The sequence below is a fragment of the Cololabis saira genome, chromosome 6, assembly GCF_033807715.1.
Source record: "Cololabis saira isolate AMF1-May2022 chromosome 6, fColSai1.1, whole genome shotgun sequence".
Lineage (NCBI taxonomy): Eukaryota > Metazoa > Chordata > Actinopteri > Beloniformes > Belonidae > Cololabis > Cololabis saira.
In genome coordinates, this window is record NC_084592.1 from 9,729,376 (window position 1) to 9,744,052 (window position 14,677).

The 14,677-nt window shown below is 44.1% G+C and overlaps 1 protein-coding gene across 1 annotated transcript in view; it reads left to right on the forward strand.

Annotated features, from left to right (window-relative positions):
• Positions 1 to 8,223, forward strand: part of vwa8 (von Willebrand factor A domain containing 8) — a 119,457-nt gene extending 111,234 nt beyond the window's left edge. Inside the window, exons 43-45 of the mRNA XM_061723236.1 lie at positions 4,470 to 4,568; positions 4,822 to 5,060; positions 6,931 to 8,223. Coding sequence (XP_061579220.1) covers positions 4,470 to 4,568; positions 4,822 to 5,060; positions 6,931 to 7,039 — 447 coding nt within the window. The 3' untranslated portion in view covers positions 7,040 to 8,223. The remainder of the gene's footprint in view (positions 1 to 4,469; positions 4,569 to 4,821; positions 5,061 to 6,930) is intronic.
• The last annotated feature ends 6,454 nt before the right edge of the window (positions 8,224 to 14,677 follow it).

Consider the following 14,677-nt stretch of genomic DNA (forward strand, 5'->3'; position numbering starts at 1 on the left):
ATAAACCCCCTTAAAGGACGACTCCCCCTTCTTCAAGACACATATTTGGAAAAAACACTGAATGAACACCGACTCTCGTCTTGTCTTGTGTCAGTAAGGTCTTTTTTTTTGTTAACCATAAGTTAATGACACAGTGATGAAAAGACAGCAGCTTATTTCCAAAGGCTGAGGACGAGTGCTGAGTGAGACGACCTCTGTGTGTGTTTAGTCTGCACTCGGTGAGATTAAATGTACAATTTGATCCCACCACATCCTTTTTTTTAGTTTAGGTGTGACTTGTTAAACGAGTTTACACCTTCCCACTGATGTTTATTACATTGTGCGACTATGTGCCGACTGTGCGTCCTTTCTGAGCTTCATTTTAAAGTTTGCATCAGGACTTTCTTTCCTCACACCTACTTGAGCTGCTTCATTCAGGACCTCACCTTCTACCTGCAACTCTCAATAGGATCATGGACAGTACTTTTTAATTTTATCAACAGTAAAGTTACCATTGTATTGTCAGTTTGGCAGCCTTACTGTCAGTAATAAACCCTTTATTATACATGTATTGACTGTTAACTATGCTTAAAATCTCAAAGTATGACCTGTTCATATGTATAGACGAATCCGGCGAAACCCGGAAGTCGAGCGGCCGCCATTACTGCGGTGGCGGCTCCGCTCCTCCGCTCCAGCCCATAGACATATATACGTATGGATCTATTACTCCGCTCCCTGCCAGGCTCTCTTAATGTATTTGTATCATCGGAAAACTCCTGTCCCGTCACGTGCATTTGTTTTGATAGTGAATGAAGACGGGAGGGACTTTCAAAACTACTTTTCTGTTTCACCAAGTGAACAGACGGAACGCAAAAAAAGATGTTAAACTGCTGGAAAGGAACTGGAATTTACCTGGATACCTTAAACAAGGAAGCCAGGGAGCGGTATATGGAGAAAATAATGATTATTAACGGTTTGGGTTCATATGAAATCACTACTAAAGAATGAAGCTCCGATGAGGATTTACTGCCGCAGTTCTGCAGAACCACCGTCTTACTACCTTGTTTAGTGTTTGGCAGCTGCTTTGGTAAATGTTTGACTCGCCATGTGTTTCAATAAATTAGTATAATATAACAACATACAGTAGCCTACATCTTTTTTATTACTCTTACTTCTCTTTTCTTTTTTTTTATGCTGAAGAGGCTCCGATGGCGTGAGCAATATTTTTGTTTTCCTCGTGAGATTATTTTTTTCTTCTGCAGCTACAAATAGAGTTGATATTTTTTCCTCAACAAACTAGTTTTATCTGCAGATTGGGGTTATGTATGTATGTATTCTGTATCATCCGGAGCTGAGATAGTTCTGCCCTTCAATTAGAGACCTGTAATTGCGTTTTTTTTCATCATCGGACGCCAGGCGATCAATAAAATATTCTTGGATACCTAAAATAAAACAAAACAAAACATAAACAGGTAATATTTAATTGTGCAGACGTGCCTCGTAAGGAGAGGAGGTGGAGAGAGCTATATTACAGTGTTTAATCATACACTCCCTTATCTCCCTATTCCTCTATTCTTTCCTGCTTATCGCTCAAACAAATCATTATTTATAAATTAACATCAGCCTTAATTTAAGATACCTTCATTATTTATGGAAGGCCACTGTCTAACATCATCAATCCAGCTATAATGATGCTGTAGAGCGTCAGGTTACAATAACAGCGCTGCGGTGGCAGATTGACACCTGCCACCGCAGCGATGGCGCCGCCGCAAGATGGCGGCGCACACAAACCGGTCGCCGGATTCGTCTATAGGTGCAAAGTGAAGCCCAAAAAACTACATTAATGCATGAATTTCAGCCACAGAGACGTTCTTTATAACAAAGCTTAAACCAGCCAGTTAAAAAGAAAAAAGTTTCCTTATTGTTATAGTCACAGCATCTTTCAAGTGAACTTTCTTTATTTAATAACAAAAGTAAAGGTTTGTCTTGCTTTTGAAGAACGGCATGACGCTCCAGGATTATGTTTAAAGTTATAACTGTTCCATTAAAAGCAGCTTGTTTGTTATTAACAGTTATGTCCACTTACCTGGGCTTGCTGACTTGTGTATATGAGCTGAGAAGCAGTTTGTAAGGGCTTATAAGTGTCTTATTAACAGTTAATTACATTTCTCTCAGCCGGTGCTCACATGGTTCAGCCCGCACTGAGGTCAAGTTCTGATCCGAGTCCTCGGGCTGTGAAGTGATTTTCTGCACTGTTGTTCACACTGTTATTGGTACAAAGGGAGGGACAGAGTCGGTGAAAGGATGAAGGAGATGATGGAGACGGAGGGATGCACGGAGACGAGGGTGTGCAGAAGAGTGGAGGGAGACAGACTTCCTGGCCCCTCAGTGACACTCAACCCCGCTTCACACTGATCACATATCACACACACACACACACACACACACACACACACACACACACAATCATCAGCGTCAGGGAGCGATGTCACTCCTCACATAAAAGTGTATTTGACTCAAACACACACCTTCAGGCTGAGTCCATCCCACATACAGTAGTATGTTTGTGCCACGGTGTGGTTTCATTAACATTTTTAAGTAGCTTTTTAAAGTATTTCTCTAAGAGCTAATTGTGGCTCGGAGACGCCAGTGGGTCATCAGGTGGAGCGGCTTTGCTCCGGTAGAAAGACATCAGTCTGGTTGTTCATTCCTCAGCATGTGGAAGTCTCCCTGAAAAAAAACAATGTATCCCTGTGACACATCATGTGTTGTTGTTCATTATTAGCTTGACTTCGAGGCTTGGTTTTACTAAACTGAACAGTGTAGGGGTTCAGGAGTAACAATAATAAAGTAAATTAAAGCTGCAAGCAGCAATGAACGGGCCCTCGCACCCTTTTGCACGTTCAGGCTGCAGTGGAAGCGCTTGTATGACTTGCATGTAGATTCTTCAGGTCTGGACATTTAGCGGATGACACCAGCCACGACTCTCTATATCAAACCATTCAAAAGTGGTAGGAACTATCAGATATGGACCAATCAGATGAATGGGGGCCGCACTTTTTGGCGTCTGTTGTCGCTACGGTAACGCTTTTGACTGAGAAAAGTAATGCGTGTTGTCGCAGGATGGAGACGCACATTTTGAGGTATAACACACCTGGGTGCACGTTACGGTTCGGGCCGCATTAACTGCCGAAGGAATGGCATAAATTGCGCCAAAATTACACGATTAATTCAAAATGGCTGACTTCCTGTTCAGTTTCGGCCATGGCTCCAAGAGACTTTTCTTTAAGTTGCGACATGATAGGCAAGGCAAGGCAAGTTTATTTATACAGCACAATTCAACACAAGGTAATTGAAAGTGCTTTACATTGACATTAAAAGCGGCAAGACATAATAAGACAGTAAATAACAAATAAGATTGAATAAAATTATGAATAAGATGATAAAAAAGAAGTAAAATAATAAAAAGCACAAGCTGTTAAAAATAAGGGCAGTAGAGTCCAGCAGGTAAGTATTTAATTTAAGAGTACGCTTCAGTAAACAGTAATATTTTTAGGCCTGGTTTGATGATACAGGTGTGTAGCGATTTTCGTGCATGTACGTCAAACCGTATTGTGGGGCTTGAGGCACAACGTTTTCTAGGGGGCGCTGTTGAGCCATTAGGCCACGCCCATTAATGCAAACCAATAAATATCAAATTTTTCCCCAGGCCTGGCTTGCGTGCAAAATTTGGTGACTTTTGGGGCACGTTTAGGGGGGCAAAAAGGCCCTCATTTCGTCAGAAGAAGGAAAAAAAAACGAGAACGAGAAAAATTCCTACAGATACAATAGGGCCTTCGCACTGTCAGTGCTCGGGCCCTAATAATAATAATTACCCGGGAAGGGAAAAAAAAATTAAGGGCTGGTAGAGTAAACCAAAATCAATTACTTTATTAGTAAACCCAAACTACAGGACACAAAACTGAGGACAACAAGGACTAGAAACAAAACAAAAACAATCCACTCAAAAGGAGGGACGATCAAGCACAAACAAGGTAATCTCCAAAAAACGCCGGATTCTAGAACCAAATTAAAGTCCCTACACACTTGTAGGATACACTAGATATACGAGCAGAATGCAAGATGGTGAGACACGGTTCTGTAGAGCTCTGTAGTGTTCAGCCTCTTTTATAGTCCCCTGATTGCTGATGGGCCCCAGCTGTGAGGCCCTGTCCCAGCAGCACACACCTGTAATGAGCAAACAGAACACACACACACACACACACACACACACACACACACACACACACACACACACACACACACACACACACTACGGCACGTAACACTTGGTTAGACCCAGAAGCCTGTTTTTTCTGCTTTTACGTCCTAAATGAAAAACCTTAGACTAGACGGAGAGTCTGCTTCCTTTGCACGTGAATGTATTTAAGTTACGCTCGTACGTATGTTCCTTTCTTTGTAAAGTCATTGGCGCTGTTTTCTCCACACAGTATGACATCATCGGCCACTCGGGCGACGGCTACGACATTGACTTGGTCACCACGAACAAAGTTCCCAAAAACGACAAGCAGAGGCTCCGAGTTCTCAAGGTAAAGCTTCGGTCCAGTCAGAGTTGCACATGAAAACCAAAACACCCTCTTTGCTTATGCTTTATTTCAACAGTAGATATATTATTAACTGTTAATTCATGACTTAGATTACAAAGAGGCGTTAATTAAGTGAGATTACGTCCTGGCAGAATGTCAGGAATGAAAATGGGATCATAGTTGTTGATGTTATCACACGTCTGTGGCCTCCTGCTGCCACCAGCTTGTTATCTGTTCCATCTGCCTCGCCCTGCAGACCATGCACGCCCACGCTCAGTTCTGCATGAGCGGCGACTACACCCTGGAAGCCACGGAGGTCAGCATCAAGGAGCTGGCACGGGACGAGGCCGACGAGCACTTCGTGGTGGTGCTGAGCGATGCAAACCTGGAACGCTACGGCATCCGGCCCGAGCGCTTCGCCCAAGCCCTGACGTCCGACCCGCAGGTCAACGCCTTCGCCATCTTCATCGGCTCGCTCGGGGATCAGGCTGAAAGGTGAGGGGGTGGGAAATGGGATGGAGTGGTTGGCCTTATAGGGAGGGGAAGTTTGAAGAATGGGGAAAAATCTGAACTGGAAAAGTCGATGAGTTACGGCCAAAAAAAAGGGGAGAGACGTGGAGTTTTAATGGAAGAGAGACAGAAACCTGGATGAGTGCACCTGCAGATGCAAGGAACTCAAAAATAAAGCCCAAATGAGAAAGTGAGTCCTTTTGAAGTTCCTGGCTAGAGATGCTCATAGTTAACCAGGATTGTTAGCAGATGTCAAAAATGCTCCAGTGTCATTCTGTTCAAGCGTCAGATAAGCCAGTTATTCAAAGTTCAGTTAGGTTTGACTCAATAAATTCAATCTGTACAGCAGCAGTTCTCAACTCAAGGCGTCACGTTAAACTGAATCCAGTTCAATGTAGTTAGCATTTAAATGTACCCAACTGGTAACCTCATTCAGTAAAATAACGGCTAATAAATCCAAAGTCCAGCTCGTTTCACATCAGTCCGGTTTAATCTGGTCATAATCCAGGTCATAGCAGTTGAAGCCAGGTCTTCGGAAAGTTGAAGCCAATGCAGTGATTTCCTGCCCGTTTATAATCAGTATCAGTTCAATCCAGTTCATTGTGACAGTATTTCAAAAAGGCCATTTCATAATCGAGGACTGAGTCGGGAGGGTGGGGGGTCCTCGCTCCTCACGGTCACCCTGTGGATATTTGATGTCGCCCATCCGATTTAAATCCCAGAGTTTGCACGCAGGACAAAAGAGGGTTAAGTGCCCTCTCTGATCTGCTCCTCCTCCTCTTCATTGCGATGCAGATCCAGACTCCTTTTGCACTTTCTTTCTCCGAAGAGCTGCAGGCCTCGTGGTTAGAAAGCAGTCATGAACTTCACAGTGAAAATGGCCGGTTTTCCCTTTCTGTGGGACTCTTTAATGAGCAGGAACTGTGAGGAGGAAAAAAATGGATACCAGACAACAATGAAGGAAAAACTCTGCTGTGATGTCACTGGTGGCAAGTGGTGCCCTTCTTGAGGGAAACAGCTGCAGCCATCAAAGAGACTTTAAATGCACTCATATTGTACAGTACGTCACACATAACACAGTCTGTTTAGGTTTCTCTACACTCGGCATTGTTTTTATTACACATTTTAGCTTTTTATATAAGATATGATATTAGTTATTAGTGACATTTTTCCCAGAGGATAGCAAAAACTACACAGGAAAAGATGCACCGTCATCGTAAAACCCAAGAATTCAAAGAGGTCTCAACCGAAAGACTTTTTTGTCCCCGGTGCATGAAGTAAATGACCACTCTGGGTTTTCTTTGGTGCTGCCACAGTGACCGTGCCAGTTCCCAGGCTGCAGCCATGAATTCATCAAATCAATAAGATAAAGAATGACGCAGTAAATAGTTATCTTGTAAGCCATGGCTTTTCTAGACCAGCATCTAGAAAACACAGCTTCCTGGAACAACCATTCAGTTTAACCCCTGTATGCATGCCAGCGCGTCCTGGCCAGGACTGGTCCTGGACTGGACTGCTCTTCTGGTATGGATTGGGTTCTGTGGAAGTTCTGGACATGAATGTGCACGAGGGGACTTCCCCGGCTGTGTGTTTGCTGGTGTAAGTGGAGGAAGAGGCTTCAGATGATTAAACCCATTAGCTGAGGATCTATCCTCTTGTTCTTTAAGTCCAGCATGTGAACAACAGGCCTTTCATTCGCGCATGCATGCACGCACGCACGCAGACTGTGGTACCCTGAATGGAAATGCCTCACACCAGTGAACAAACAAACTCTGGCCTTTGTTCATATTTTTAGAAACAATTGCTGGAGTTCAATCCCTGTTTTGTTTCTTCTTTTCTCTTTTCCTTGTTTCAGACTTCAGAAGACCCTTCCAGCAGGGAGATCCTTTGTTGCCATGGACACCAAGCAGATCCCCCGAATACTGCAGCAGATCTTCACCTCCACGATGCTGTCCAGCGCCTGACACGAGCGCACGCCTCACATCCGTTAATCCCAGCGCCACACACAGCCAGAACGGTCTCCCAGCGTTTCCTCAGCGCCGTCCCTGGTCATGTGAGAGGTACAGCTCTGCTTATTGTTTTCCTGCAGCCTGCCAGGAGGCCGTGGCAGCGCTGCGCTTGCGTGATAGACTTCAGTAGTGTTGGGTTGATTTGTAGCACATTATGAATGCCTGCAGCCCGTCTCAGGCTCCACGTGAGGATCAAACGCAGCGCGACCCGTCGGTGTTTGCTGCGTATGAGTCAGACATGGAGCTGACGCACTCACACAAACACACGTCTTCTAATTTGGGAAACAAACAACTTGACAGGAAGGCTTGTGAACTTGACATGGACCTGCTTATTTTGGATTTCCTCATTGTTCGTCATCTGTCACATAAAAACACTCGCACGCCCGCGGGAAGACACAAAGTTGGCCAGATCTTGGATGTGGAGCGACTTTGGAATCCTGGAACCGTGACCGAGGAATTTCCCACCTGACTGCACACGCTCTGTAGAGGCCGCGGCCGTAGCCCCGCCCCCTGCCTTGTTGGTCCGAGCCTGTATTGTTGTGCAGCATCTATGTCAACATGCACAAGCCCTTTCCTTCCTGGCCGCTGGACCTCGTGACGCCCTTTGAGCCCCGAGTCCTGCGAGGAATCTCAGACCTCCTTTCATTGCCAGATCTCCCTCTGGCCTCCCAAACACACACACACACACACACACACACACACACACACACACACACACACCTCAGCTCCTGCTCGGCTGATTAACAGAGAGCTGAGACTTGTGCCGCTTTAAAAGAGTAAATGTGCATACAGACCCGTGTCACGTGCCTCAAACTCAGCGTCAGTTTTCCCCTGACCATCGCTGTCACCATTTACGCCTCACAGGACTGATGGGATCATAATCGGCCTGTATTGATCTCTCTCTTTTTTTCTTATTTCTCATGCTGCGGATCATTTCAAAGCAGCAAAAGTGGGACATTTTTCGCCTACATTGTACGGTTACGTGTTCAATTATGTTCAAATTTTGTTTAAGAGGCATTAAAATATATATATATTCAGATTTTAATTAAGCTACTACAGTTATTTTAATAGTAAATGGTTATTAATTTATGGTGAGATCAAATGTAAAACTAATGTAAAAACATTTTAATAAACTGGAATTTCTCACTCCATCCTCCAGTTTTTCTTTTGTTTACTTCTTCCACTGCTTCCACTGCCTGATGATTTCACGGTAAGTCACATCTGAACCAAGATGAAGGGATGAGGAGACGTCGATGTCAGGTGGCAGGAGGAAAAGATCTAGATCAGACCGTGTAATACTCAGAGAAGTAAAGAACAATAAAAAAGAACAGCTGCCGTTCAGATCCTGCACTCACCGACCATGTTAAGGGTCCATTGTAGCACAGATGGAGGTATTGTGAGTCAATATCCGGAGAGATGATCGGTGAAAACTAAAAATGCTGTTTCACCAAAGCAGCTCACTGTCTAGCACGGCGGTGGAGGGCTGATGATGCGGGTTATTCTCCCAGACAGAACTCCTCTGGATATCGGAATATTCCTCCTGTCTGACAGTTCTGGGTCATGCAGGGGGACAGTGATCCAAAACCACACCAACGTGTCCTTTCGTGTTTTACGTCGGCATTAGTCCTCGCTGTGGTTAAAATGTGTCAGATCCTACTGTTTCACTTCAGGACCAAAAAAGTTACATCTGCAAGATCAAGATGCATTTGGCTTTAAAAGGTTTTGCCAACTCGGGCCCCAGGACAGGACCCCACAGATATTTGCTCGGGCGTCATCACAATTTCTATCATAATAGATGCTATATAAATAAAACTGAATTTTATAGGGCATTAACCACTGATGTATCTGCAAACGCTTGTCGGATCTAGATGAGGATGGTTGAAAAAGAAAAAACAACTGGAATGTTTTTGCAAAAGAAAATACCCCAAAACCGCAATGAAGTGAGGAAACATTGTAAAGAAAAACGGGTCAAAATGTCCCCGCAAGGATGCGAGACACTGATCAAGTTATACAGGATATGACAACTTCACATTATTGCCGCTCAAGACGTGTCTCCACGTGGCTGACTCATGGAGATACCTTGCATGACATAAGCAATCTTTTTTTTGGCTTCATCTTTGTTAAATTAGAGATTTCATGGTTGAGAGAAGCTGCATTACTGTTATTACTGTTATCCGTCGGAGGCTGCGTTCACCTGATAGTGAGATCCAGTCGGATCAGATTCTTTTTATTCCATAAAAAACAGGATTAAAAGAGATTAATTTATTCAGTATTTATTCATAGGCACAACATATTAATTCCTGAAGGATTAAATGGACTCAAACACTCAAGATTTAGCTGTAAATGTTCTGATATTTTGATCGCCTATTTCAGGCGTTTTGTTTGCGTTTACATCCCTCAGACATGCAGGGTTTATTAAACACCACAATCTGCTCCATTTCCCAGGTTCCTGTGCAATGCCAGTTTAGTGACCCCGATGTTTATCACCCTGGATTTACCAATGACAAGCTCGCCCTTGGGATGATTTAAGGTCTGCAGACACACCTACCTGCAGCGCACAGCTGCTCCGCCTGATTCAACAATCCCCACGTGATTACAAAACGTGAAATAAGCCGTCCAGACTCCCCGGGCATTAGTCAGAGCTCGAAGTGTGTTTATTTTGTGTATCTTGTCTTACACACTGGAGAGATGTGTAAGTATGTCTGTCCTTGAGTCCAGTTGTGGGAAAGTCGGCAGTAATCCAGCTGGTGATGCATGAAGTCCAAACAAAGCTGATGTCATCATACTTGAATTTGGGTCTGTTGTTTGAAAAAGCATGAAACTCTATGAAGGCCAGTATCAAAATCGAGACCAGCACCGGTGATGACCAGGATCTGAACTGTTATTGATCACAGAGGAAGGCCACAGGGGGAAATCGACAACTCCCTGGTGGCCGATGCTGTGACACATGAGGACAGCACACAGTGAATGATGCGTGCACATCAGTTCAGCTGCGGTTCATTGTTTGAGGAACATTAATTCGAAATAAAAGATCTTTAAAACACATGCACGTCACATGTATCGGTTGCTGCACACGTGTATAAGGATGTGTGAGCCTCGAGGAAGTACGGTTGAGGAAACGGTCTCATGCCATAAAAAGTTGGCGTAAAATTCAAAAGACTGAACGCAATCATTTTCAAGCCACCTAAACCTTGAATGTAACGGCAAATTGTTAATGTTCTGGAGCTCTGGTGGGAGATCCAGACGTGCTGCACTCACACCTGCAGCTCACCGTGCTGGAAGTGGAGTCTAGGGAGTCCTTGTGGGCGCAGATGTGTGGGGGGTGCAGATCTCCCAGAGGTCTGTGGCTTCCACAACCTGCCCACCTCCCCTCAACATCCGGCACCTGGCAGCAGCCTTTCATGTCCCCCAACATCTGGCTCCCTCCGGCAGGTTGAGGGGGTGCTTTCTCCCCGAGGATCCCACCAACATCACCCCTCCGGCTGTTTCTACACTTCACACCCGGCGCTGCTGCAGCCGCCACCTCAGGACCAGGACCAACCGCTGCCATGGCGATGGTAACGGATAGATAGGACTGCTACTGTACTACCACCTCCTCGGTAACAGAGAAACACATTAAAAGGTTGTCTACAAGTTGTTTTCCAAAAGCACTGGTATTTTTGAGCAACAAATTCTGTCTTTTTAGAGATAACTCAAAAACTTGTAATTAATGCCTTTTTGCCTTTTTAAAAAAAAACAAAAACAATGATGCAATCATGAACCACAAAAATCACAATCATGAGGCTAGTGTCTTGACGGCCAACAGATCAGAAAGATGGGACCTTGTCAGGAGTTTCAGTGTAGTTGAATTGATGTTTTATTTTCTTTTATTAAGAAAGGTTTAACTGTCTTGGTTGGAAGCAAGATGCTTTGAAATCCATCTCTTTATCTTTTGTCCTTTTGATTTGAGTGTTAATGAATATTTGTGTTTGATCTTCCTTCTTTTAATCCCATTTCCTTCAGGTGATGTCTCACATGAGTTCTTGTTAAGATCAATCAACTTCTTTTGCAACAATGTGTATGGAGTTCCCTCTTTATCCTTCCCTCTGTGACGGCTGACGGATCTCCGGTTGTTTTGTCCTGTCAATCAACCAGGCGCAGCAGCTTATTAAGGTCTACGAGCTCTCTATTTTAACTCCACAATTACTGGCACGTTTAGACTTGTGCAGGTTTATGTTATACCATGACACTGTGATTTCCCCTAAAATGCCATAAATTACACTGCTACACTGTTCAGTTAATCTTTCTAAGTCTTTTAGTGTTTGAATAAAGATGTTTCGTGTTGCACCTGAAGAGAAGGTTCGATTTCTTCTTTTTTTTATTTTTTTTTTACCAGGTGGTTACAGCATCACAGACGCTGGATTTACAGATTGATAACAAGCTCCCTGCATGTCTGGGTCCTATTTGCATTTTTCTTTGCATATTCAAATTATATCTTCATTTTTGGATGCGGAGATGAGCTGCGACCACATTTCCAGGAGCGTTCCTCAGCAGGTGTACTCATTCAGCTGCAGAATAATCTTTAAAGCAAAGAGACAGAAAATCAACATTTCCTTTTGGATTTTCTGAATCTTTTACTAAAGTCCTGTGTTTTATTCATTAGACTTAAGCTGTACACTACTGTAAAGTGTCCTTGGGTTCCATGAAAGGAGCTTATAAATAAAATCTATTATTATTTTGTCTACTTTTATGTACATGCAGCATCCCAATCGTTTTGTAAAGGAGATTGTACAGCACAGGCATGAAAGGAGGAACGTTCCCACCATTGTTGTTGAATAAGTGCTATTTTGAGGTGCCCATGTGCAGACACAGGCACGCCGGTTCCTTGGGATGGATTCAGACCTGGAAACTCTCTCAAAGTGTATAATAAGTTGATTAAAGATGGCTTAAGGTCAATAGTGTTCACTGATCACCATGTGGTCACTGTGTGAGGCTTGCTAGTCGTGTGTCAAGTGTATGGGTACAGTCTACAGGCAAGTACACTCTCACACACACACACACACGAAGGAGCACCTGACACCTGCCCCTGTCGGATCCTAATTGAGTTGCATATTTTGAGAGCCAAGCCGCTGACAGATCCTGAGACAGATCGGCGGAGCACCTGACACACAGATATGTTGATCCGCGGGAGAGCAGGGAGCCGGTCGGGCTGTCAGTGATGACAAACACGCTGCCCTAAGCAGCGGATTACACCGCTGCTTTTCAGCACATCATGTACGTTTACAGGAAAACCAACGACATATGGGCTCGCGGATGAAGTGATTGAGGGCACGTCCGGAAAAGAAATGCTCAAGGATTTAGGGTTTCATGTTGAAGTTTGGAAAAACTCTTTTGAATGTGCAGCTTGAAGGATACGTCTCCTTTGGTGGTTGGAGGTGAGGACCCCTCCAGGAGCAGGCGCTGCCAACTGGAGCAAAGTCAAAGCACACATGTGTCATACGTCATCCCTGGTGGGGCAGGAGCCAAAAGCAGCGCAGCAGTCAAAGATACTAGATATACTGCCGAGGGGGGGGTGAGCATTGCTTTTCCAGAATGATCCAGGGAGGATGCATGACACAAGTGTAAAAATACCAGAGACGGAGGAGATGAGCTTGATGGGAGTGGGAGAGGAAGGGTCAGCTTGTTGTTTGTGCTGATGATGAGACAGAAGAATCTTTTATGTCAGCTGATATGAACTTGAGTCATGCCTGAAGCTTGGATGAGGTTTCTATGACACCAAGTTACGCGGGATCTGGCAGAGAGACGCCGACAGAGTTATGGTACAGAATATTTTAATTACAGCAGCTGGTCTTGGTATTTAGGCTGTTAAAAATATTGAAGTGTTTTCTAAGTTTGCTTATTGAGACTTTGGAGAGGACGTGCTTGTGATGTTCATGCTCCCATCACCACAACATCAAATCTCAAGCCTGATGCTGAGAATGTAACATACAGTACAGTGAGCTGCTCCTTCCTTCATGGTTCTGTGACATCACAGATCCACTTCAGCCCCGTCTTCCTCTTCTTGCTTTCCCCTTCAGGGATAGCCGCAGCAGTTTGCTGTGTTTTCCATATTGATCTGCTAATGCTCTTCACATCACAAGCTCTTCCCGACGCAGCCTTTCCCGTTTATCCCTGTTTGGGAATGACACTATGAGAACACTGGTTTATGATAGCCTCCCGACTTCTGCATCTCAGTATGCTGTTTTTACTGTACCTCAGCTGTGGGAAGTGAAAAGTTCTGCTTTTTGCTTAGTTGATAGCAACAAATTCTCAACAACAACTATATAGTTCACTTCAGTTAAGAAAAACTTCGCCAATAATTCTCTGCCTCTGCTTGAACTATTTTTGCACGCCAAAAAAAAAAAAAAATGTCTGACTGCAATTACGGGTATTTTTGATTAGTGTGACAGCTGACTGTTGCGTTGCTTCAGCATTCCTATCTTGCGTAACACACCTGGCCCGGTTCAGAGCTCAGCTTGTGATGAGATTGTGATCGACATTCCTGAAACAAAACAATACTGACTGAAATCTAAGTATTTGGGGTAAACATTTAATGCTCTTAATGCTTTTTTTTTTTATCATGTGAGCTAGTGGCAAAATATAAATTTTGAATTTTGGACTCACTTGGAATGAATTAAACTTAACAAACTTAATGAAGAATTATTTCATTTCTCCACCTCTTCGGTCTTTCTGCCACCGTTAGAAAGCTCGGCTTAGGGGTGTCAGCTGAACAGACGTAGTTAAAATCCATTTTAAGGCCGTTGGATTTTTTCCCTATGAGGTATCGTTCCAGGCGTGTTCTGAAGTGACAGCAGTGCAGTCGTTCTGTCCGACTGCGTTTTCTGTCTTCCCTTCAGTTAAAGTTTAAACAGATTTACACATGTGGCCTCCATGGAAGAGACCTTTTCTCCCCTGAGTTTGGTTGTTGAATAACTCAGGTAGGTCTGGCCGGGTCGAAGTGAAACATCTGTGACGATAACAGGTTGTGCATGAAAACTGAGACAAGAGGACAGAAAACTGTTACACTTTGTACTGGCAGCAACAGCTTTCTTCCTCACACTTCTGTTTCCACTCTCCTCGCAGACCCCATTCAAAACACATCTGGTATTTCATGATCCAAATGCAGGGGAAGAGATTTGATTCAACCTATCTGTGGCTCAGAAGTTCTGGCCAGTATTTTCTCCCACTGCACAGGCTCACAGAGGACGGACTCAGACAGACTGCTCCGTTACTAATCCTTCCCTTCTCGATAATGGGAGCTTTCATACGGTCCTGTGATGAGTCTTGCATCATGCAGAGGATGTGGTTCTGGAAAGTGTCGCTGCGGTCAGCTCTCAGAGCGGAGATGATAATGCCGTTGTCCTTGGCTACTGCTAAACAGTTGACGTGCTGGGACTCAGCTGACCGTCTTGCTCAATAGTCACTGTTTTTTTTTCTTAAATTATCTTGTAAGATTTAATTTCACCATAAAATCTAATTTGTCATATTGCTGACAAATGACTTGGTGACTCATTTATCTATTAATACACTCGTTTCTGTCTCCTACTGACCGTAAAAACGGTTTGTGGCAGGTGT